Genomic DNA, 25225 nt, shown 5'->3' with positions numbered 1-25225 from the left:
AAAATCAAACAGGTGATCGACACATTGGATAGATTTTAAGTGAATACTGGAATGTTTTTACTTTTCTACGTCTCATCCGTTGTAACAGTTTATGAGTCATATTTAATATAAAAAGCAAAGTTTTTTTTTAAAGAACAAACAGTTAAACCAAAGAGAAATCCGTTGTTTAAGTTATCATATTATTTTTAATTCGTTAATTTTTCAACCCTCGCCGATATTGTTTCCCTCTTTCCAATTATAGGCCGTTGAGATAGCCTGTTAGAAAAATCCTTATTTAAATTTAATATTAGGATGTTAGTTAAAGTGTCCTCTCCGAGGCCAGTCCGAAGGTTCGGGAGAACCAAACCAAGCGCACTGAAAGCTCTTTCGACGGACACCTGGTTTGATGGCGTGGCTAGCACAACCATTGCAACCGCGTAGAGCTCAGGGTGGGAGGTTTTCCGTCGCAACCAATGATCCCAAACATTGTAGCTGTGGTTTTGTCTTGGCTCTAAGCATAACGACTGAATTTGTTGCAGGAAATTTGTTTCATCTGCCTGGTGTTCTATGTTAATCGATCCACCATACACATCAATCAAAATGTGATCAAATTCATCACCGTAATTTGACTCCGAAGGTGTTTCGTCAGAGAGCGAGGATAATGACGGCGACTCTAGTAGGCGAATTCGCTGCCACGTTTCCATAATGAATTCCTGCAATTAGAGACGAAAGTTGTAAAATTTCATTATGTCTCTCATAAATTGGTTCTCTGGAATCCTAATAAGCTAAGGTTAGGCCTTGTGACCCAATCATATTATATCTCATCATTGTCAGACATTAACAGTAGTTTATTATGGTCATTAGGAACCGATTGGAGATTCTATGAATAGTCTTTACCTGGATTTCAGCTTTCTCGTCAGGCGTGAACACCTTAGACGCGCGATAGTTGAAACGCGGATCGAGGTCCAAGGCCATTTTAGATGCTCTAGAGCCGCGAAGATTCGCCAATCTATCCATAAGTGATTTCGTCAAATCGGGAACAAAAGAAGTTTCCTTGTTCTTTTGCACTTCGATAACTGCCATCAACCACGCCATGTAGAAATCTGGCAACGAAACGTGTGCCTCTTGCATTTTCTTTGTGCATATATATAATGGTCGAAAGGCATCGTAGTAGTTTTTTTATGAAACTCCAATGCATGGAAAGATCAAAAAATTTCGGAAAATATATCAATAAATGTCTTATTCACAATTCCTATACCTACCAAGCTCAGGGAACTGGTCGGCAAGTTGTTTAAAAATTGTCGTTGGTTGACAAAAGATTCCAACATTTTGAAGATCCCGCCCCACCTAGTTTGGCTCCATACCGGCGGATGAGTTGCACCATGATGGTCAAAGTTGGTTTGGTATTTCAATTTCTTGCATTTTTTGGCAATCTCAGTGATTTTTTTTTATATTTTCGTTGGACTTATGTACCACATCAAGAATCGCCAACTGCAGAGTATGTACCGCACAGCGAACGAGGTTGATTCGTTCGCTGAACTCGTTACACAGCTCTGCAGTTATGTCACGTCCCGATTTTGCGTCTGTGAGCATGTCGCCGTCCTCCAACTTTTCGAAAAGTGTCATTTCCAATTCTGTTTTCAAGTGTTTAACGGCTGCTAACATGTTAGCCCCGTTATCGCATGTAACAGAAAACACATTTTCTATTGGAACGTTGAATTCTGCTAGCGTATCCAGAATTTTACTTTTTGAAAATGCAGCCGTTTGGCTTTCCTTCACCTCCAGCATCCCTAGAAACACAACATTTCATAGAAAAACCCCTTCTTTGAGCTAAGATACCAGCTATATAAAACATTGCGCATTTAAACTTTACTTACCAAGCGTACGGATAACAACTTTATCCTCAAGAGCGTATTGGACGTTTATGCCCAAAATATGCCGATTATTGCACGCAGAGGAATCAATTTTGACGCAGATCAACTTGTTTTTCATTTCCTCCGTTTTTTTGGGGTAATAAATAACAATCATGCTGATTTCACACTAGAACATTCTCCACGATCTTTGAGAATTTAAGATATTCAGAGGGTAGGCGAGAACATTATTCTTTTCAAAGGCCTAGGCTGTATGAAAAAATCCGTAATAAAGACTTTTTAAATCTTGCTGCGATAACGAGAAGTGGAATAACATGGATACTCTGTTTGCACTTAGTCTTAAATTAGAAAGCAATATTTATATCTTACATGAGCATAGTGTATCATATCATAGAGATAAGTGACTTTTCACCTGCGCACACTAGTAAACGTGTATAGCCATGTAGAGTTGCTTCAACACTTTTTCCTAATTTTACCTATTACGTTCACCAGCTACTTTAGATTCCTGGTCACAAATTTATTACATAAAATAAGTGTTCAACTGATTAGTAGAGGAGAGGACACACTGCTGGATATTTCAATGAATAAATCAAGATTGATTGAGATAGAGTCAAGTCGATTAAAGCATTTTGGAACTTTTCTAAGTGACCAAACTTTGCTACGCAACGAAATGTTAAATATCTTTCAAGTATCAGCTCAAATTAAGAGATTGGAAACTAGAAGTTCTCTGCAGCTATTGCATGGAACATGTCTTGTCACCGACCTCAATATGTTAAAAAATATGGTCTTTCAATATTACTCTGAGGCCTTTGCGACGAATATTCATTTGAATAATCAACTTCATTTAGATAATGACAATGATGATAATCCGATTCTTCACTTGAGAGAAAAACTATCTAGTGAAGATCAGTCTGCGCTAATGCTCCCTATTACAGAACCTGAGCTTAAATCTGTTCTGAACAGTTGCTCCAAAAAGAAATCCCTTGGCCCTGATGGTTATGAATTTTACATTAACAACTTTGACTGCATAAAAAAGTGAATTACTGGAGGTGTACAATGGTTATTTAGATGGAACCCTTCATCCGCCGAAAAGTTTAGTGAAGGCATCATTACACTAATTCCTAAAAAAGGTAACAAAACTAAAACTCTCGACGATTATCGACCCATCAGCTTGTTAAACTGCGATTATAAACTGCTTATGAAAATAATTGCAGGGAGAATACAAAAGATTTCGGGAAAATTTATTGGTGTAGTTCAAACTGCTTGTAAAGAAAATCTATCGTGTGTTGAAAATTTGAAGGATGTACGAAGGATTTTAACCAAGTCACTTGAGAGTAAAAGATTTAAAGGATGTCTCGTAGGCATAGATTTGAACAAATACTTCGATAGAGTTAATCACGATTACCTATGGCTCGTGCTGGAAAAATTGGAATTTCCTCCTGCTATTATTAACTGCTTGAAAAAATTGTATAACAACGCTTCCTCAAAGATTCTGGTAAATGGCTCCCTCACACAAGCGCTTGATATCAAACGCTCTGTGCGGCAAGGTTGCTCGCTGAGCATGATATTGTTGGTGTTATATTTAGAACCGCTAATTAGAAAAATAGCTGACAGTATTGCACCAATTCTCGTTTAAGATAAGTTTATCAACGTTATGGCCTTCGCGGACGATATAGTTGTTTTCGTAAGGAAAGATGGAGAGTTCGATCTATTACTAAGCATATTTGAAAACTTCTCTAAATATGCCCAGATAAAAATTAATTTGCATAAATCGGTCTTTATACGATTGTTTAAAGCGCCCTTTGGCCCTCAGTTAATTAGTGAAACTAATAGTATCAAGATTTTGGGTGTAACTTTTGAAAATACCTGGAACTTAACCGTTGATACAAACTATAAAAAGCTTATAATGAAAATCAAATCAACGATATCCTCACATAGTATTAGGCGATTGAGTTTAATTGAAAGATGTCAAATTTTAAACTTGTACATTTTATCTAAACTATGGTACATCGCACAAGTTGTGCCTCCCTCAAATAATCATCTGGCACAAATAAAGACAGCATGTGGAAGGTTTCTTTGGAATGGGTTCATTTTTAAATTAAACAGAAATCAAGTATATTTCTAGAGAAACATTTCAAAAGGTCCTATCTGCTTTGATCGTTGCTTTGATCGATCACTTTTGTTTAATCACCAGAACTTATTGAAAACCATTTATGACACGTTATTCGCACAAATTGATAGCGGAGGGATCACTCTAGCCTTCTGAACGAAAACCACGCTTGGGAGAATTTCTAAAGTGGAACCATTGCACAAATGAAAAGACGCTCCGGGAAAACGATGAAAGCAGATAGGACCTTTTGAAATTTTTATCTAGATTTGGATTATTTCAAAGGTGGTTTAAAGCTTGTTGACCCAGAAGCGAAATGTAAGGCTCTTTTCATGAGGAACATCTTATATAATATTGACACCAACGGAAATTTTCAAGAAGAAAAATACCTTTTAGAATATGAGTATCTACAAAAGCTGACGCGGAACGCAAGGGACTGGCTAATGAAATGCCAAGAAATCAAAGAACACAATATTTTCACTACAACGAAATCATTATACGATCATTTTATCGCCTCTCAGAACCATACACCTACTATCGAAAATGTTTATGATGTAAATTGGAATACCATTTGGATAAACATCAGCTAAAATTTTTTATCTCTGCAAGATCGGTCCATCATGTACACTTTTGTAAATAATTTGGTTCCCAATCGAGAAAAACTTTTAGCGTACAATATAGGCAGACTTAATTCTGCGAATTGTGAAAAATGCGGAGAAATAGACTCCAACAGACACCGAATTAAACTATGTCCAAATGCTAAAAAAGTGTGGGACTGGTGCAGCCAATTTATGCAGAGTAGATACAAGCTAAAATTTCATGACATTGAGGATATTTTGCAGTTTGATTTGCAGCCAACATCTAAAATTCACAAGGCAGCTTTATGGCTGGTGATTCGAGTGATTGCGTACAATTTGAGGGCACAAGAGCCATCCTTGTTTATGTTAAAAAAAGAAATTAGAGAAATGAGATGGAATAACCGAGGGGCATTTAATCGAACATTTGGAAGTTTACTAAATATTTGTTAAATTCTTCAAAAATGATCAGATTGAGAACGAAATTTGTAATTATTATAATAATTGTGTAATATTGATTGGATTTAGTCTAGGCGATCAATTGTTAATCTATGATATAAGTACTAGTATGTGATACGAACTAAAATGTAGCTTAAATATTAGTGTTAATAAATTATTAAATTAAAAAAATTTTCCAGCTGTTCAAAACGTAGCATTGCAAACATAACAGCGATTTATTTGTGTTTTTCTCAACGGGTGGCACTAACACATTCGTACGTGAATAGGTCTATACTAGGGTGGTCGGTATTACCGACTTTTCGAAAAACCGGTATTTCGGTATTCATAAAAATAAAAACCGGTAAAAAACCGGTATTTTCATTTTTTCGGAATAATGCAAACCAGGGGCGACTCGTGTTCTTTTAACCTACTTGTTCAACTACAAAAGTCTGAAAATCATAGTTTGGGGAAGTGATGACAATCATGTCCGCAAAAAACGCAAGTTATTCTCACTGTACTATTTAAAATGAAACTAAAAAATGTACATTACAGTCGAATCCCTCTATAATGACACTTTTTATAGTGACAAATCTCGCTATGGCGACATTCTCTACAGTCCCTTCTGTTTTATACTAAAATTCTTCGTTTTATTGCGACATTTCGCTATCACGACCTTCCTCTATAACGGCATACCAAAACTAATACTTGTCATTCTTTATTGCGACAATAGTACAGTCGAATCTCTCTATAACAACATTACTGAATCTATAACGACAATCTCAACCGTACCTTCTGTTCTACATATGCAAACATTCTTCGTATTATTGCGACATTTCGCTATAACGACAGTCCCTTGCGATGTCGCTATAACGGGATTCGACTGTAATTTTGATTTTGAATTTATTTTTTGCTCAGCGTCTCAAGTTGCATCTATGAACGTGTAACTGCATAACTTTGGTTTTGCATTTATGAGTACCTATGCTTTATTACGATCCAGATTTTTTTGTAAGATTTAGACCATTGCACATAGGAGTACGTAGAACAAAAACTTGGCCAAAATTTTTTTAATGAGTTTTTCAGATAGCAAATCTAGAGAAACATTTCAAAATGTCTATCTGCTTTGATCGATTTTTTGATCGGTCACTTTCATTCAATCACCGCAACTTATTAAACATCTTTTTTGACACGTTATTTGCACAAGTTGATAGCGGAGGGATTACTCTAGCATCTGAACAAAAAACACGCTTGGGAGAGTTACTTAAGCTAAACATTTCCAAAATTGAAAGACGTTTCGGAAAAACGATGAAAGCAGATAGGACCTTTTGAAATGTTTATCATTTACATTGTTTATCATTTACATTTCTAATGTGTTTGAAAGTGGTTTTATCTCTATTAAACTTTATATTTAGACATAAAAACTTATTATTAACAAGTTTTCGTCAAGTTAGATCACCATCACTCTGAAATTCGAAAAAAGTACACATATAGTAAGAGCTTGTTCTGGTGAATACTTTTTTGCCAATAATTGATTCTGCTACTTTTAAAGCGTTTTTTAAATCACTCGCTTCAAAAGGATATGAATATTTTGGAAACCACAGTGCTTCCAGTAGATCATTGAGTCATGTTAACTGCGTAACTCAACTCATCCAATGGTACATTTTCTCTTAGCATTTGCGTTTTGCGTCCCTTGCTTCGATCACTGCAATCAATCCTTTCCTTGGCCGACATGAATGTGAAGCTTCCGACCAACTTTACAATTTCATGATTAACCCTTAAATGCGCAATGTTGCTTTAAAACAGCACTACTAAAAACGTTTTAAAATATACGTATTTTAGTATTTTTTAGAAATATAATTCATTAGACCAGCTCTCTTGACTCTAACGAAGAAAACTCAACAGCTGGAAGTACTGTATTTGAATGTTTTGTTTTTATTTTTGCTGTCAAAATCTCGTAAACGAAAAAAAATATGGCGAGATTCCCGACTGGTACTGACTGTCTTTGTAAATAAATTTTAAAATAAGGTTAATGGTTAGTGGAAATGTCTGAATTATCAGTAATTATACTAACAAAAGGTCAATTTTGAAGTTACTGTTAACAAAAGTAATTGTTTCGACTTTGTTCTGCGATAAAGTCACAGTGTTGTTTGAAAACAACATGGTAATATTTTTTGCACATTAAAAAGTAAATCTTTCAATTTTTTCATGCATATTGGTTAGTTTTAGAGCAGTTAACCTATTAAACAAAGATTTTATGTTTTTAGATGATTTTTTAACGTCTTGCGCATTTAAGGGTTAAGCAATACCAATTTTGTCATATTTCGAAACTGTAGATTTTATTTGAACTAAAGCGACTCCGTTGACGCTCAAGAATCACTTCAAAGTTATAATAACATGAGTAGAAGTTTATATTTTTCGTAGAACATTTTGTGACTTATTCATGGGCTCTAACTAATACCAAGGTTATGATAGTTACTGTCGTTTGTAAACAATTAAGAAAATTTCAAGATGGGCTGCATACAATGTAGTAAGTATCAGAGAATGCAAAAAGGATCAATAGCACGAGGAACACTTAAATTATTTTTTTTCGTATTTTGGCCAGCTTTTTGACTGAAATACTCCTATGTGCACTGCGACCAGTGTTTTGATCTCTTGTGGTATACGATCCAGATACATTTCAATGAATGAATCGTGTGATATGATTACGAAGAACATAATTTCGAAACTCATAGGAACAAAAAAAAAACATGCAGATTTTTATTTCAATTTTCTTTCACATCGCCAAACATAGTTTTAAGTTAGTGAACAACCTCAAAATTCTTAGAAAAACTGAAACTGTTGAGAAGAGTAAATGAATGAAGAAGAAAATAAAATGATGATCAGACAAGAATCCAAAGGAACCGAAGGTAAATACTTCTCTATTCGGATCTGTCTATTTGAACAGTTCGTCCAAATTCAGTTGAACCTGACAAAACATTTTTCTTAGCTAGAAATATGGTTAATAAAATCCACTGCAGTATGGGCGACGAAGCTTTGACCATGCTATAGCTATTTGAATGTAATTTTTCAAGGGACATTTATTTTTAGGATGAAATTCTTCATTGATTGATTATTTCATCCTGTAAACACTTTGTATCAGGAGCAACTGGTCCATAACTAGGTTCAACCTGTGCAATGCACACGGAGATGCCAAACAAAAATTATATTCCTAATCCAAATTTATATTTTTATCTTATTTTTTAAGTTTTACCTTGAAATAGCACAAAACGAATAATGACTTGCGTTTTTTCGCGACCATGATTGTGATTGCTGCCTCAAACTATGATTTTCAGAATTTGTAGTTGACTAGTAGGTTCGAAACTCACTAGTTGCCCCTGTAAGTATGAGTGTGTATAGAGATTAGCTGTTTTACTTAGTAAATAAATTTATGTTCAATGTTGCTTTTGTGTAAATGTATTTATTATATACACCGTCATGTGATTTTTACCACCTACCTAAGTTGGTAGCATTCATTAGCCCTACAATAATTTATGAAAATTGTGACAAGTTTTTTTTCAATTTTAAGAAAAATACCGAAAATACCGGTTTTTTCGCCTCTCCAATACCGGTATTTCGGTATTGAAAAAAATATCGGTTTTACCGGTTTTTGTTTTACCGGTAAACCACCCTAGTCTATACATCTTTGGTAAAGCTTTTCAAAATATCTGCATCGCTAATTGTGTTACATGTGCAAACTGTGGGATCAGATTTTGCTACAATGCTCGGCTTCCGGAAGCAGTAACTGTTTCTTACTCTTCGCAAATCTTGGTTCAACGTACAATTAGTATATATTTTATAAGAAGTGAGAACGGGAGCTTCGGAAGAAAAGGAGCTAAGTAAGCATTGCAAGTTCTTCTAAAATCTGGTTCAAATTTCCAAGAAAAAGCTTAAGGGTAATTTATTTACACCAGTTAAGACGCACTACAAAGAGTGTAAAGATTATGAAAAGTTGTCCATGATTGTTGATTTCCTTTGAGAAACAAATAGCGATACGAAAAAAGAGGGATAGAGATGAGGAAAGAGCAGTGAGAGATATTATAAAATTATCCAGAAAGTAAAATATCCCATGCCTAAAATATACTTTGGTCAAAACTCTACAGTTCAAGCAACCAATTGAAGATCGCACTCAGTATGATTTTCAAAGATCTCTGGGGCTTTCATTTGAGCATGCGAACATCAAAATCGGAATAAGCGTTCTGAAGAGAGAGTTTTTTTTGTTATTTTTCTTTTTTGGGTCGATTTTGATATACTACACATATAAACAACATATTTACAGATACATACGTACAGGCACACATACACAAACATACATAAATTGTTCAATTCGTCGATCTGAGTAAATTGGTATACAACACATGGCTCTCCGTGCCATTAATTTTGCCTTTAAAGTTAAATTTCTTATATAAAAATGCTCTTTGATCAATATTTTAAAATCTAAGCCACTAATCAAAAATTCACTCGGTAGCATTCTGGGGGAGCACAGTAGCTTTCGTTTGCGCATAAGATCATTAAAATCGGATATTGCGTTCTGTAAGAAAGGTGCGTTAGTATTTTGCGGCACATACATACAGACAACATACATACACACACACACATACACACGAACAGACATTGCTCAGTTCGTCGAGCTGAGTCGAATGGTATATACGGTTCGACCCTCCGGATCATGGATCTATTTTGCGTTTTTTCGACCGATTTTATAACCTTTGTTTAGTATAACAAAGGTAACAAGATGATTTTTTATATTATCACGGTTCAAAGAGCATCCGACGGCAGACAGTATCGGCTCAAGTAGTTCCTTGAACCCTTCCCATTCGAAACAGGACAAAGGTAGTTTGTGAAAGGAAATCAATTTCACTGAGCAACTAACCAACAGCTGCTGGTCTATCGCAATCGGGCGTTTTGCAATTATGCGTGGCTTTTTGACTGGTGGTACATATTCTTTGAAGAGGCCGTTTGCGTTTGCGGCCGTAGCCTTTGTGCCGTCGCGTAAAATATATGATGAAGCTATAACAATGAATGAGCGTTTGGTTCCCTTCCGAATAAAACTACCCGAAGCCATAATATTTTCTGGACCATACATTGGAATTGAACTTTCAATAATGTAGATGTTTCTAGTATCATGTGTTAAACTTACTTTTATAAACGTTTTGACTAAGAAAAACGATGGAAAAATTTCTAGGTTGAAAATATCACGTCACTGCCGAGAGATATGAATTTTTCTATTTCACTTAGAGTGGCTGTCAATTGATAGTTGAGAACTCACTAGATCCAAGTGTGTTGACAGTAATAAGAATGTAAATCAAAACAAATTATGCAATACAATGAAATGGTTATCGAATATTCATAGCTACCTTTAATTGCGGGTGGTGGTCAGTGAGTAAATGAATTATTACACTGAAATAATTTATCTATCAATTTCATATCTTGATTTCAAAATTTCGCAGCCCTGTCCTTAACTTTTGAATTTTATAAAGATTGAGCAAATGGTTCAAAAGTTATGAAAAGAAACGTGTTCTGAAGACTGTTTAATCTCACTCATGTTTCTCAGAGATGGCTGAACCGATTTTAATAGAATCAGTGTCAAATGGAAGATCTAGTTGCCCCATAAGACCCTATTGATTTGTTTTGCAACCGGACTCTTACTTTGCCTGTTATGTTTAAAAATGTGGAATCCAGCTATGAAAAGGAACATATTCCGAAGACTACTTGGACTCACTCACTTTTCTCAGAGATGGCTGACCCGATTTCCACAAAATTAGTGTCAATTATTAAGTCTAGCTGCCTCATAACACCCTATTGAATTTTTCTGTAATCGGACTGTAACTTCGTCTGTGATGTACCGAAATGTGAAAATCACGAAACTTCATTATCTCAGAAACTACACAACCAGTTTGATCAATATTATTATCAGATGAGCGGGCTAATTAAGGGTCAAGTGATGAATTATGATTTAACACGTGGTTTCAAAGTTTGGCTGCCCTATACGTTCCCATTTCATTTGATTATAATCGAACTTAAGCAACCGTTATGTATTAAATTGGTAATAAAACAACGAAAGTCTATTATCTCAAAGATTACATAACTTACTTGTACATAACTAGTGTCATACGAAAGAGTCATCTCTCAAACTTACAAATAACAAACCTCATAACAATTTGATATGTGGCTCAAAAGCTATGGAAAGAAGAATTCAAAGACTATTTAAAACTATATCGGCCATAGGATATGATCAACATCAAATACAAATCGTTTGATATGATTGGTTTTATCAAAATGACAACATCCTCGACTGTTGGCTTCTGTACATCGCCTTAAGTCTGAATATATTCATATTGGGTGGTATTCGATCATTTTCAGCAGATTTTCTGGCATCAATCTGACACCGGAAATACCCATATTGGGAGGTATTTAGTTATTTTGGTTGTTTTCCAGAAACTTAAAGTGGTCGTCTTAAAATTCAAAATGGTGTCCAGGGTCAATGTTGGGTTTCTATGCATCTTCTCGATTACGGAAATATCCATATTGAGTAGTTGATTCGGTCATTTTCGACTGTTTCCTAGAAGTTGCCATTTAGAAATTCAAAATGGTGCCTGAGGACAATTTTAGGCTCATTGCATCATTCTGGTTCCAGAGATACTCACAAACCGGAAGTCGCCATCTTGGATTTCAAAAAGGCATTTATGATAATTTCTGGCTTCTGAGCGTCATTCTGACACCCATATTGGGTGTTATTCGATCATTTTCGGCTGTTTCCCAGGAACCGGAAGTCGCCAACCTAGAATCTAAAATGGGGTCTGTGGTCGGTTTCAGTTGCTGTGTATCATTCTAGATTCAGAGATACTCGGCCATTTTTGGCTGTTTTCCAGAAACCAGATTTGCCATTCTACAATTCATAATGGTGTCTAAGGTCAAGCCCTTCAGCTGTCAACTTGAAAGCAAGAATATTCTAGTAGTTTTCATGTGACTCTCAAAGCGAGAAAAAGAAACAAGTGATTTTCAATTGAAAACGAAGGTTAACAGTGTCACCAGATGTGCAGATTTGTCTGCAAAATAAAGATTTTTAAAGTCCGTATGCAGATGTTTATTGATTCGCAGATAGTTGAAGCTTTTTTGCAGTTTGTGCAGATTTGTGTCAGAGTCTTCTTATATTCGGGCAGACTTTCTTAAAATTTGTGCAGATATTTGGAGACTTTCGACTACGTAAGCGCATTTTTTTTTGTAAGACGGATAGAAGTTTTCAGATTTCAAGCATATTTTTGGGCTTTCGATCAGTTGTAAACATTTAAATAAAATCTGGCATCTTTGCAGTGTCGTTATCGCCAGACGATTTTCAATTGGGAATGATTTTGTCATGCCCTATTTGGAGGACTACCGTGTAGGAGATTACCTTTCACTGCGAAAACCACTGCTCTCACACTAGTGGATACGACGCACTTGTTTCAAGAGCTCAGCAGCGAATCGTATCTGAGAAGCTCGTAAAAACACCGCTGGGGGTCTGAAATATTCCTCCGGTGGGAGATAATTTTGTGTGACCTTTCTCACACAAGAGGACAATACGCTCAATAACTGCAGTGCTTTTACTTTATGTCTCTTAACCCTTTCCGACCGAGCCCACACAATTGTGTAGGTAAAAAATGACGGATAACAAAACCTAAATCGAAGCAATTCCTATATAAAAAACACTTGCTTGCTTCGGGTTTTTTATTTTTCGTAGCAGCTGCGATGTTGACACTAGCGTTGTGAGCAATAAAACAATGAATAGGACGTTCAAAAACCGAGAGAAAAGGTTTTGTTCAAGTCACCTTCTACCTACGCAATTATACGGGCCTGGTCGGAAAGGGTTAAGTACCGTAAAACGAGGTAACATTGATCTTTTTTTCACTTTTTCGTGAGTATTTATATATTGTACAACTGAAATTACAGGTTTCATATTTTTAGAACCAGTACTAGCATACTTTTTATGGTCATAATAAAAACACGGTATTTTTACTGTAAGCTTGTAAACGATTGTTGTTTTTACCATGTTTTAACAACGGTTTTTGTTGTTGAATCTATCACCCACAATAATTTTACCATCAAAAACATTGTCAGTGACTTCTAAATGTATGGGAAAAATGCCTGAAAAAATGCTGTTAATATACATAACGACCCCCCTTTTTCATGGTAAAATTGGCAAAAACGATGTGTTTTATTCTTCTGGACAATGATATTTAATGTAAAACTGATGTATCTACAATGGAAAACATAGTTAAATTATGGTATAGCTATGTACAATTACAGCAATTTTTATGGTTTTTGAAATGTTTTTTTAATGTTATTTTTTTCGGCCTTTTTATGCCATATGTAATTTTTACTTCCGATGATGAAAAACGTAAATGTTGGTCGCGAAATGTGCCAGGAGTATTTTGTAAGTCAGCAATCGTTGTAAAATGTTTGTGTTCAGAAAACGTATGTTGATCATATATGCAAGGCCCTTCCAATAACGGAAGTATCAATAGGCCAGCTCTAGCCTCTTACGTTCTATGCTCTAGCCAAGACAACATCCTGGCGTAGGACAGGATGATGTCTTGGCTAGAGCATAAAATTGGACTTTCTTAACAAATATAAATTAACTAACTGTAAATATAATAAATTAGACAAAAAATTTTTCTAGTTGATTGAGAAAAATAAATAACGGATTTGGAAAACATGTCAATGAATACGAAATGTTCAATATTCGACTAGTATAAAGTACTTTTTTTGGCACTTACTGAGAGTAAGAAACATAACGGTCAAATTAATTTTAAAATTTGGTCATCAAAACAATAAAAAATTTCAACCAATGCAATATTGTTCAGACCTCGAATGACACAAGACTAAGATGTTATACTTAAATTTAGCAAAAGTAATCACAGAGAAGTTTTATTTTAACTATTCATGAGAAAGGTAAAACTGATCAATGTTACCCCGCTAATCAAAGATACCCCGTTTTACGGTAAGTATCAAATGATAGGAGAATCTAGGTAGGAAAGTATATTACGACACCTGAATGACTGTTTAAGAGAAAATAGGTTTTAAAAAAATCCACGTCCTTGCGAGTGGTTTTCCGAAAGTTTACCGGAATGTTCGCCATGGTGGACGAAAACATGCGTGTAGGCATGTTTTTGAGTTCTTTCTTAGTTTTATTTATCAATCCCTCCTCAATTTTCGCGTCGCGTCTGTAGACATACAGGTGGGGCAAAGTAAAAATTTGGTGGACCAAAATATGTTTTTAGTACTTCGTAGAAATTTTCATATTTCTAGGCTATTTTTCAATATATTGCATTGTTGAACGGTGTATGTTAGAATAGACACTTAGCTTTTAACAATGGTATAATAGAGTGGGTTTTATGTTGAAAAATTGTGTTTGTTTTTAATGAACTGTGCGAACACTTTCCAAAGCTGGGCAAAATACCCCCGTTACCCTACTACCCACATGAAACGCCGGCCCTGCACAGCGCGGCGTATTTCTGTGTATTCACAATAGAGTGATTCACTGCTCCTGTTTCGCTAAGCTGTGGTGTAAATAGCAAGTGTGTATTTTCTGCGAGCAGCAGAAACACCGCACAAAACAGAAAGAAAAGTGTAGTGTAAAAAGTTACTACATGCAGCTCTCATGTTGGACAAGAAGTAAACGGTGAATATTCACTCTATTCTTCTCACATATTGAGGAGCATACCAAGCCTGCTGAGAAATCTACAGAAGTCGTTCAGCATCCAAACTACCGCATTAGATTGTCGCAAGGAACACAAAGTTACTCTAGAGCTCGTCAAACAGAAGCTGATCGATGAGGTTTTGAAAGCTAAGTGTGAAGGTTTGTCGCGACTTATGTGCTTAAAGCAAATGAAGAGAAGTAGTACGATTGTTTGCCACGATTATAATAAGATTGGCCACAAAAAGAAGGCCTGCAACGGCGAAGTGCGGTAAGATTCAAGGCAACATTAGCCCGCACATATCAAAGTGACGACCCCGGATATTGGAACTTTCGCGTTCACGGTGACCAATTTTGCACCAGAGTGGATAGAGGTTTCTGGTGCTCCGAGGCTTATCTTTGCCAACCGGAATTTTTTTATAGAGATGGGACAACGGAATCACCAAAGAAAGCTGGAGTTACTCGGAAATGCCCGGTCGAAGAGGAACGTACGAAGTACGTGCAAGCTTCTGTGACGATTTGACAATGACACGGTAAAGGAAGTGAGCGTGAGCCATATTGTAACAGGGGGTCACCCTGTACACACTTATATTTGCCCGGCTATCTCAGTCGGTAGTGCATGAGACTCTTAATCTCAGGGTCGTAGGTTCGTGCCCCACATTGAGCTCTTATATCCGAATGAAGACGTTTCGGACTGCTTGCCGGCTGCTCCTGCAGTAGTCGTCAACTCCTATTCAACGGTCTTCGGCGGGTGGTGTTTTCCGCTCCTTGTTGATTAGCCGGGGTAGCGAACACTGCTTACCAATCCGGCAAGCAGCAACAACGGGCCAACGGGACAACCTTCATTGGACTTACACAAAGCGGCACAACCTTCGCTTTTTGCGAGACACGAACTGCGAAGAAATAAATAGTTAAAACGCGCACAAAACCGAAAACAAAACGCGACATGTCTGGTGTTTACCTTAATTGGGTTGTTTAGCTATATCAGTTTTTTATATCATCTAAAAGAGCTTCATTTTCTAAGCAGAACGTGATTTTCAAAAAATTTCTATCGTTGTTCTTCGATTTTTAAATCACGAATTAAAACTGCTCTAAATCTGCTCGAAATCGCTACAATGACAGTTGGTATATGGACGAACTGTCATTGTAGCGATTTAGAGTTATTTTTTAATCTTCATTTAAAAATCGAAGGACGATGATATAAAAAATGAAAAAATCCCGTTTTGCTCAGAAAATTACTCTCTTTTAGCTGATATATAAAAATCAGAAATCCGTAAATAGCTAAACAACCCAATTGAGGCTAAACTGAATGATTCCCGCGATGGCTGCCTCTGTTGCCGCCTAAAACAAACCCACCGAGAGCGAATTCAGCACCATTTTTACTCATACACTCTCTCGCAGCAATACCCAAAATTAGGTAAATTTTCCACTCGACGCTGAAATTGCAACTGCACAGGTTACAATATATATCCCCGAATTTGAAGCCAATTTACTGTGTGATGTTAGTTTCAACAAAACTGGTTGCGTTGTTTTGATTAGTGGCAATGTAGTGGTGATAACTATTCTAAAGAATGCACTATACGAGCAACGTTACCAGTATGCCAGATAAATCTGGATTTTTCCAGATTTCAGTTTGCGCGCCAAACAAACAGATAAACCTCAGAATCTGCCAGATATTTGTAAATGAGCCAGATATTTGCTAGATTTCATCCGCGTCGTCTCGCAAAAAGGTCATTACTGCGAGATGGGCCGTGCCTGGCCTTTACCTACCTACACCCGGCGAGAGCAAAAAAAAGGTCATCACTTTCAATTCTGCCAGGCATTCTGGCCAAAAATGGGTGACAGATTTTTGCCAGACTTTTTATTTTCGTTTTGCCATTCCACAACGTGCGAAAAATCTATGTCAGAGCGGATATCGCGCGCTATCTGGACCATGAAGCATTTATGCGATAATTGAATGAAAGTTGCAACTGCAGCAACCAGCCTTTTCCAAGGCTACTAAATGTATTTGGAAGAGCATAATGAATGGTTATTACTAAACTGCAACTTTGAATGCAGTTTAATGCTGCTGCAATTGCGCGACAGTGTGATGTATATTACGATTCATTGATACTGTGCATCACAAGCGGTATATGCGAAACAAATCCGATTTCAAACAGAAAAGTTTAGCAAGTTATGCTCACGGTGCTGAATCCGTTTTAGAAAATTCATAACACTTCATTAACAAGGATGTAACGTCTTGAAGAAGACGGTTATTGCTTGACAACACAGCAGAATTTCAACCTTCATACTAATGTCTACCGTCGGCAGTATCAAAAACGCAACAATCTGCTTCCATGCGACACGGGGAAGGAAACATTTTTTTCCTTCCAAGCTGCGCTACACGACACAATACATGTTATTTTGTTGCCTTCATGAGAGTACTATCGGTCCGGCTCGACAGAATGTCCACAAAAAATCATTTTTGTACATCCGTGCTACGAAACTGAGGAAAAACTTTAAAACTAAAAATAAAGATGGAGCTTCTCAAATGATCGCTCTGAGCCAGAATGAATGAGATGTATTCTTTTTTCGAACGTTGTAGAATGGTATAACTGGAAATAATTTAGTCACACCTATTTTTCCAGTTATCCCATTCCATTCCATTAAAGCAAAAATAATATACGAAACATAAGACATAAGACAGGCTGTCGTCATTAACTTGCGGTCGTTTCTTATAAACAACCTCTTCCACTTTTTTTGTCCCACAGAGCGGGGGTATTCCAATCGACACCAAAATTAGGATTTTTCCAAAGTGACACTATATGAATGATCTTCCCAACTTTGAGCAAAACCTGTGATGGTCGTGTCCAATTGACATGTACACTTCATATGGAATGTTTCATACGTATTTTTGTACGAATTTCGCATATGAGTGAAATTACACAAGAATTATACAAATAGCTAAACGCAATGTAAAAAATCAAATTTAATAAAGCAGTTTTTGATAGATTTTCGAAAATTGCCATTTTTACTAATTAGACTACGAATGCATGGGTTTATTAAAAAGCAAAGCCTTGGTGCTACATTCCGATTTTGAACTTGACCTTCTGTTTACTACACACAGACTTCGCAGCCAACCGTTAAGTGTACAGGACAATTGCGGGGCTAGCACTACGATCCCACTGACACTAACAGTCTCTCCCGAGTCAAGACTCGAACCTACGACGACTGGATTGTTAGGCCAGCATCGTACCTCAAGACCAGCTGGGGAGGCATGGGTCTATTGTGGTCTTCTATGAGGTTTGACTTCCATGAGATGCAATACAAGTAACCTTAGCGGAGAACGGTCAATCCTCGGTAGAAAATTTGGTCGTATGCTAACTGGAAAGAGGGGTCGTACGTGTCTTTGTCCTTATGTTAGGAGTGGCGAGACCAGGTATTCCAGCCCTAGTAAGGTTTAGTGAGGAATTACTAAGAACAGTTTCGATAATATTACTACTACTACTACTACTACTACTACTACTAACACTACGATTGCTCACGAAGCTTTTGCCGAACAAAATATCAAAAGAAAAATATTATTATGAACTTGAAGAAAATAGCGGTACAACCAGGACTCAATCGCTATTCAGGCCTTATTACGCAAATTTTGCACAATAATGATGTGGTTTCGCACCATCTTTCGCACGTATCCAAATTTTTGAAGCAGGAGAACTTGGTTTTTAGAATACGATGGGAGCTTATGTAATGCAATATTGGAATTTGAAACAATTAACAAAAATCACTTTAATTTTCAACCATTAATAAATGACACTAAAAGGGAAAGAGAACACAAAGCTTTTTTTCGTTTTTCTTGATATTCTTTTTTACAGCTGAATTCAGCAATTCAAAATAAATTTGATTTAGTCACTTACAAATTGAGCAGTATTAAAATCTTCACATAATCACTCTATTACCTTTTTTACTCCTACCGCTGGTTATTTGGCAACACAAAACCTCCTGCCATCATCGAACTCCATTCCTGCGGGACACGTTTTCACCCGAGCCGTCAGCTTGAAACCAACATAGTAGCACTCAAAGTAACGATTTCTGTTCACGGAATCGGCAAATCTTCCTTCGCTCCTACACCTAAACTGACACTGGAAACCATCAAATTCGGAACCATCACCGCACTTGAACATTGCGACCTCGTTGCTACCACTACTAGATTCGTAGCAATAGCCGTAGAACTGCTTGCTTCTACCGTAGTATCCCCAAACGCCATTCGACTTCGAGCAGTCCAGTGTTTCGCAATCGGAGGGGAAAATCTGCCTCCGGCAATCGTTGGTTTTCACGCTGTAAATATATCCTGGCATACAGTCGTGTCGGTATCCTTTCAAGTTCGAGTCGCAAAGAACGAAATAATGACAATTGAAGGGATCTGTCAAAATAAAGCACACATGAATCAATCAGAAAACATTCTTCTTTTCAATCAGCTCACCAGGAAAATAGCCTTCCGCGGTACATTGGAACTTTTCCTGACACTGAGTACGTCCCGGATCAGGAGAATCGGAACAGTAGCCGCCGAGTTCAGAATCAACGCAGTACGGAGTTGCTACGGGACAATTCTTCGCCGGTAGTGCACGATTATTCAGACATACGGATATTTTCTTGCAATCCACACAAACTGCACGACTGCCACCGGTTGAGCAAACATTCGGATCGTATGTATTACTGTTTTCTGTTGTCGTCACCGTGGGAGACTCTGCTGTTGATGTTACCGGAGTCGTGGAAGTCACCTGGTCAGACGAAGTCACCTGTACCGACGATGTTACCTCTACCGTGGTGGTTGGCTCTAGTGTGGAAGGTGGCTGTACCGTTTGTTGAAATTGACTAGTGGAATTGTGGAAAAGGAGAAGCAAAGTTGCCAAAACGTGTGCGATTCGTTGGTTGCTCATCGTCGTTACTGATGAAGGGTATGAGATGTACTGTCGATTGGCCCAACATGACCTGAATCATTTAAAGAGCTTGTGTTAGATAATGGAGTCGCAAATCAAGGTGAACAACAACCGAACACTTCCGCTTGGTAAAAGCTTTTGCTATTTCGAAGAAATTTCGCATGTTCAGCTCACGTGAGTTCGCCAAATGGACAAGAACTGCAACCATTGAATGCAGCAGTGTAAGTGATTTGCTATCAGATTGAATGTCCAGTAAAAGATAACAATCAGCTGCAAACGGTATGAGAAATGTGTGGTCATTGTTTACAGTTATTGGGGGTTTACCGGCGCCTTGTTTTGATTGATTTTTATAAATGAAATTACCAACGTCAACCCTACAGGTTGAAAAATTTATTATACAACGTACCACAAAAGACTCCTTTTTTCACTAATATTTTTATGGAGGCTAGTAATCTAAAACTAATTAATTTACAACAATCGATTGGTCATTCTTTTTATACTACACAGGACTTTGAGCTGTTTACATGTCGTATTTTATTTGCGCAATCCTAATATTAACACTGGTGAAAAATATCATATTTGTTTTAAAAGTTCCCTTCGATGGCACTAACTTTTAGGCACATTTCTTCAAAGTGCTGTCAAACAGCAAATTGCGTGGACAGTACAACAGCCGAAGCCACAACGTATCTTCTCCGTACATATATGAGCACTGATAGTACGTCGACGGTTGAACCGTGTTCGCAAATAGTCCCTCCTCAATACATTTAAACACGCAACCGTTCCCGTTAAAAACGGCCCCGTCTGTGCAACGGTACATGGCAATGGCCAGCAGCCCGGTGTTCATATTCGTGTGGCAATGGGCGTAGAACAGCTTGGCCGGATCGTAACCGTCGTACACTGACCGCCCCGAACATGTCACCGTGAGACAATCCGCGTCCAGGGTTAACTCTTTGCAAGGAAACTCGTTGGAAGCAGCGCTAGTGTAGTGAAACGCGTAACCGGCAGGACAACGGTGTGGCTCCGATTGGTCTCTGCTGCCTGTGCAATAGTGATACGCATTACAGTCATATGGATCAGGGTAGAATCCAACCCCGGTGCACTGAAGGCTGGCGACGACTACTGGTGGAACTGCTGTTGTAGTGGCAATAGTAGTAGAAGTAGTTGTAGTACTGGCAGTTGTACTAGCAGTAGTGCTAGTAATAGTTGTAGTGGCACTTGCTGTGGTACTTGCAGCGGTACTTGCACTGGTACTTGCAGTGGTACTTGCAGTGGTACTTGCAGTGGTACTAGCAGTGGTACTTGCAGTGGTACTTGCTGTGGTTATTGCACTGGTACTTGCAATAGCACTTACACTAGTACTTGCAGTGGCACTTGCTGTGGTAATTGCACTGGTACTTTCACTAACACTTTCACTGGTACTTACACTGGTACTTGCACTGGTACTTGCACTAGTACTTGAACTGGTAGTAATAGTGGATGTTGGTGATGATGTTGTTATTAGTTCCGTAGTTAAAGGTTCACAGCCCTCAGGTATATGACCAACACATGCACCATAGCCGTCTATACTATTTTCACAATACTGTGGCAAGTCAGTTTCACAGGAAACTTCGAAAACTATTCCGAAACCAAGACAGACAACTAATGTACGACAGTCGGTGCATATTATCCAGCTAGCATCACCGTTGCATTCCGAAACTATTTCCGTCTGCTGTTGCGAAACATGTGAGAAAGAAAAAATAATTAGTATAATCATCGACCAGAGCTCCATTTCTGCTGCGGCTAGCGGCTAATTGAAGTCAAAATATTTCACACATTCCGAGGGGGAGCACCAATTAAGAATAAACACCTTTTTTTTGGAACAGACGACTGATAATCAAAAAACAAACATCATTTAATCTGATCCACTCCAGCACACGAGAGCTAGACAACAGTGGTCATACAATTAACAGCCACTATAAATCAGCTTTATCATGCGTAAATATTTGATGACACCAGCCTGCAATGCCAAATTATCTGTTGTCAAACCTGTTCTGGATACTTCAGCCTGAGTTATTTGAAATTTTTAAGCAAATCCAATAACTCTCTAGTTATCATCAATTATTTTAAAAAAAATATTGTCTCTCAACTGATTCTCTAGTTATGTAAGGTACAAGCTTTCAGAAAATTATTCCTTCTATTTATTCGTGCTGACCAGTGTAATAACTGCGAAAGGCAGATAGCCTTGAGCAAAATGCGGAGATTCTTTTTGCGATTCAAAAGAGTTTGAATATATATATATATATGCCACATATGCAATAGGGTAGGTAAACTTAATTTTCTCGAAGCGACATGATAACATAATACAATGTTGTCCGAAATTAGCTCAATTTTTGATCAGCATTGAAACCTGGATAACGAATGTGCCTCGTCTATTGTATTATTAGCCGACAAAAATCATTTCGATAACAATATGTTTACCAGTAGTAGCATCGGCTTACACATTTCACGCCATATATTTTGGGAGATTAGATCAAAACTTGTACGAATAGAAAGGACGCAATAATTACTCAGGTTCGAAATATAGTAGGGGGATTCATGTCGTGCTCGTAAACAAATACCCAGCCGTAAAAATACTCACCTCTATTGACGAGTAATGGAAGATACGCAGTTTACGGCTCGGTATTCGTATACGAGCTCGATGTGAAGACCCCTAGTGTTTAAAATACCAGCACATTTCGCAGCTACAGACAAATTTCTCTTGGCAAATCCCACATAATCAATAACCATTAAAGGATGATAATCCATATGGTTTAACGATAATCCATACAGTCGTGACTATATCACGAACTAGTTGTTGGGCATGTTCATGGTTACTGATAATGCGGGATATGTTATGAAACCGTGTACCAGATAACCAGACTTCCTGTGGCAAGTCAGAACTGTCAGTATTTTTATACATAATCGCAGATCTCTGGATACGGCAACCATTATCTTGTCGTGCATTGCGATCAAACTTTGCTAATCTCTGTACACATATCCGGCAATAAACTCCAAACTACTCGTCCAAAGTCCGAACATCAACTCCGCTGCGAAACCTTCGTCACGTGAAGCGGGCATGCATCAATGTACTGCCCATAATCGCATAATTGTAACATTCGACATTTTATGGATTTTGTGCTTTTTATTGGGAAATGCTTAAAATAGTATGTATTTTTTACATCTGAAAAAATACGTTTATGTTTGTTTGAAAAAAGTCGTAAAAAAAGTTGTTTTGTCACATAGCGTAAATAACCGCATAATTGTCACACTACTTAACTTTTTCAACTTTTTTGTCAAAAAAACTTCCATCCGAACTCCCATCTGCATCTTTTGAAACTCGGAAGTTATTCTGGTCCGGTAACCAGCTTAAAAGTGACAGCATAAAAGTATCATTGCAAAAATTTTAACCAATTTGACTGCAAAAGTATATTCAATGTATACGTAGGGTAATGTATCATGATCCGACCAATTTATACTATTTTCTAGGCAATTCGCTTTTCATGTCACATTTTAATTATTGATATTACATGTAATCATAAATAAATTTTCTGCTTCGCGTGCTGGGCTTCACATGCATGGTGTTTGGTTTGATATTAGATATTTCTGAATATTTTTGCGTGATTCTAACAGCGTGAGTAGCTTATCCGTGGAATGCCTTCCAGTTGTGCATGCTGTAACGTTTGCGGTAAAAAAATGGACAAAAATTGCCGATTTTTCATGAGTTTACCTTTAATCGCACTGACAAAACTAGTCATGCATCATCAATCATAGTAACCCATGAGTTATCAAAAAAAAATGACAGCTCTATCAGTCAAATTCTAACTGTGATGGCGAAAAAAGTGAAGCTACTCTGTTCAGAAGTGTGCGCACTCAAAGAAGGGTACCCCGCCGCGTCAAAAACGGACATCGTGCGGCACAACATCTTGACACTATTGGACAACGATCAGAGCATCGAAAGAAAGCCCGGTTCCGGACGGCCAACGACCCTGAGCGACAAGAAGCTTCAAAGGATGCTGAAGAGGAAGACCGAGGGAAAAGTGGCTAAATCGCTGCGTGCACTTGGCCGGGAGGTTGGTGCATGCGGTAAAACAGTGAAAAAGTATCTGGAGAACATGGACATACATGTCAGGAAGCGGCAGTCCCGTCCACTGGGTCCCGTCCACTGAGCTGCAGGCAATGACGCAGCGACAGCGGTTGAAAAAGACGGTCAATTCGATTTTCCCGGCGATTCGCGACTTCGCAGTGGTGATGGACGACGAGACCTATCTCACCCTGGATGGCAACGATTAGCAGGGCACTTCCTATTTCACCTCCCCAACGAAGGAAGTGAGCACCGACATACCATAAGGGCGAAGACACGGTGGCCTGCCAGATTTGGACTCGAAGCGATCGTTGGAGGAGATGGAGCGGCTGAATATCGATGTGGTACCGAAGTCGGTGAATCCACCCAACGTCCCCCAGCTGCGTCCCATCGAGAATATCTGGGCAAACTTGAAGCGCAAGATCTATTCCAACCATTTTATCGCGAAAACGGAGGAGGGATTCAAAAAAAAGAAGAAAGAGCCTAAAAACATGCCTACACGCATGTCTTTGTCCGCTATGGCGAATGTTCTAGTTAACTGCCGGAAGGTCGCTCGCAAGGGTGTAGATTTTTTTTTGCAAATTACCATTACCATTACCATTGATGGGAAATTTATCCAACTCAATTATCTGCCTTAGTTTTTTTTCCATCACCATCTGAAAAAGTCCATTTTTTTCGCAAACTCAATGCTAATGGAGAACTATTCGATGCAGAGACCCACAAATTCGTCGACCCTAAGCGTAAAAAAGCTCCAAAGGATGCTGGAGAGAAAGACCGAGAGAAAAATGGCTATATCACTGCCAAGCGGGCCGGGAGGTCGGTGCAACGCAGCGGCTGAATAAGGTGGTCAAGTGGATTTTTCCGGAGAATCGTGATGTGGCAGCGGTGATGGACGACGAGCCCTATTCCAGCCTGGATGGCAACGACTGGCAGGGCACTTTTATTTTACTTACCCCACGTGTGCTCGAGGTGAAGTTTATTTCACACACCAAGTTCCCCAAGAAGGTGCAGCTGTGGCTGACAGTGACAGTGAGAAAGGGTTGTCAAAGCCGCTCTTTTTTCGCTCTGGGCTGGACGTGGGCGGGGGAATTTGTAGTGTATCATCGAGGGACTCTTTCCACGCCATGAGCCTATTCCTTGGTCTACGGTCATCTAGCCTCACGTCCGACGTTTCTAGGATTAACAACAGCAAGGCTAAGGTTCAGTGGCCCCGGACTGTTCCTGGCAGTCATGCAATAATGCTTGGATGACTGTGTCTTCCCGGCGAGGTGGAAGCGACAGGAACTGGTTCTATTTTCAAAAACTAAGAAACCGCCAGGGAGCCTATCGGCATTTAGACCTATCTACCTGCTGGACACTGCGGGCAAGGTGATCGAGAAGATTATCCTCAACAGACTGGGGAAGTACACGGAGGGTGTAAACGGTCTGGCAAGTAACAAGTTCAGCTTCCGGAAGGGTAGGTCCACGTCGGATGCAGGTGTTTCCATCATCAAGACGGCGGTGGTATCAAGAGACGGGGCATTGGCTG

The 25225-nt window shown here is 38.3% G+C and overlaps 1 protein-coding gene and 1 pseudogene across 2 annotated transcripts; both read right to left on the bottom strand.

Annotated features, from left to right (window-relative positions):
* Positions 1-201: 201 nt before the first annotated feature.
* On the bottom strand, positions 202-1767 carry LOC129720322 (uncharacterized; annotated as a pseudogene).
* A 16655-nt stretch (positions 1768-18422) lies between these two features.
* On the bottom strand, positions 18423-21374 carry LOC129722864 (uncharacterized). 2 transcript variants are annotated; one of them, XM_055676670.1, is made up of 3 exons: positions 19711-19863; positions 19142-19650; positions 18423-19081 (listed from the first exon to the last, which is right to left on the bottom strand). In XM_055676670.1, the coding sequence occupies exons 2-3, from the start codon at positions 19596-19598 to the stop codon at positions 18639-18641; spliced, it is 900 nt and encodes a 299-aa protein (XP_055532645.1). In that variant the 5' UTR covers positions 19599-19650; positions 19711-19863; the 3' UTR covers positions 18423-18638. The 2 variants fall into 2 exon arrangements, 1 of the variants encoding a protein (XP_055532645.1); XR_008727667.1 differs by lacking the exon at positions 18423-19081 and adding an exon at positions 20005-21374 and having other exon boundaries at positions 19602-19650; positions 19711-19868.
* Between the last annotated feature and the right edge of the window lie 3851 nt (positions 21375-25225).

Source organism: Wyeomyia smithii, chromosome 2 (genome assembly GCF_029784165.1).
Source record: "Wyeomyia smithii strain HCP4-BCI-WySm-NY-G18 chromosome 2, ASM2978416v1, whole genome shotgun sequence".
NCBI lineage: Eukaryota > Metazoa > Arthropoda > Insecta > Diptera > Culicidae > Wyeomyia > Wyeomyia smithii.
This window is presented reverse-complemented; position numbering and strand designations above follow the sequence as displayed.

What these genes read in the sequence shown, in the direction of transcription:
- LOC129722864 (XM_055676670.1), bottom strand. Translation starts at nt 19,598, where the DNA reads ATGAGCAACCAACGAATCGCACACGTTTTGGCAACTTTGCTTCTCCTT. An exon ending in CGCGGAAGGCTATTTTCCTG is followed by an intron (nt 19,082 to 19,141) that starts GTGAGCTGATTG and finishes TTATTTTGACAG; the next exon opens with ATCCCTTCAATTGTCATTAT.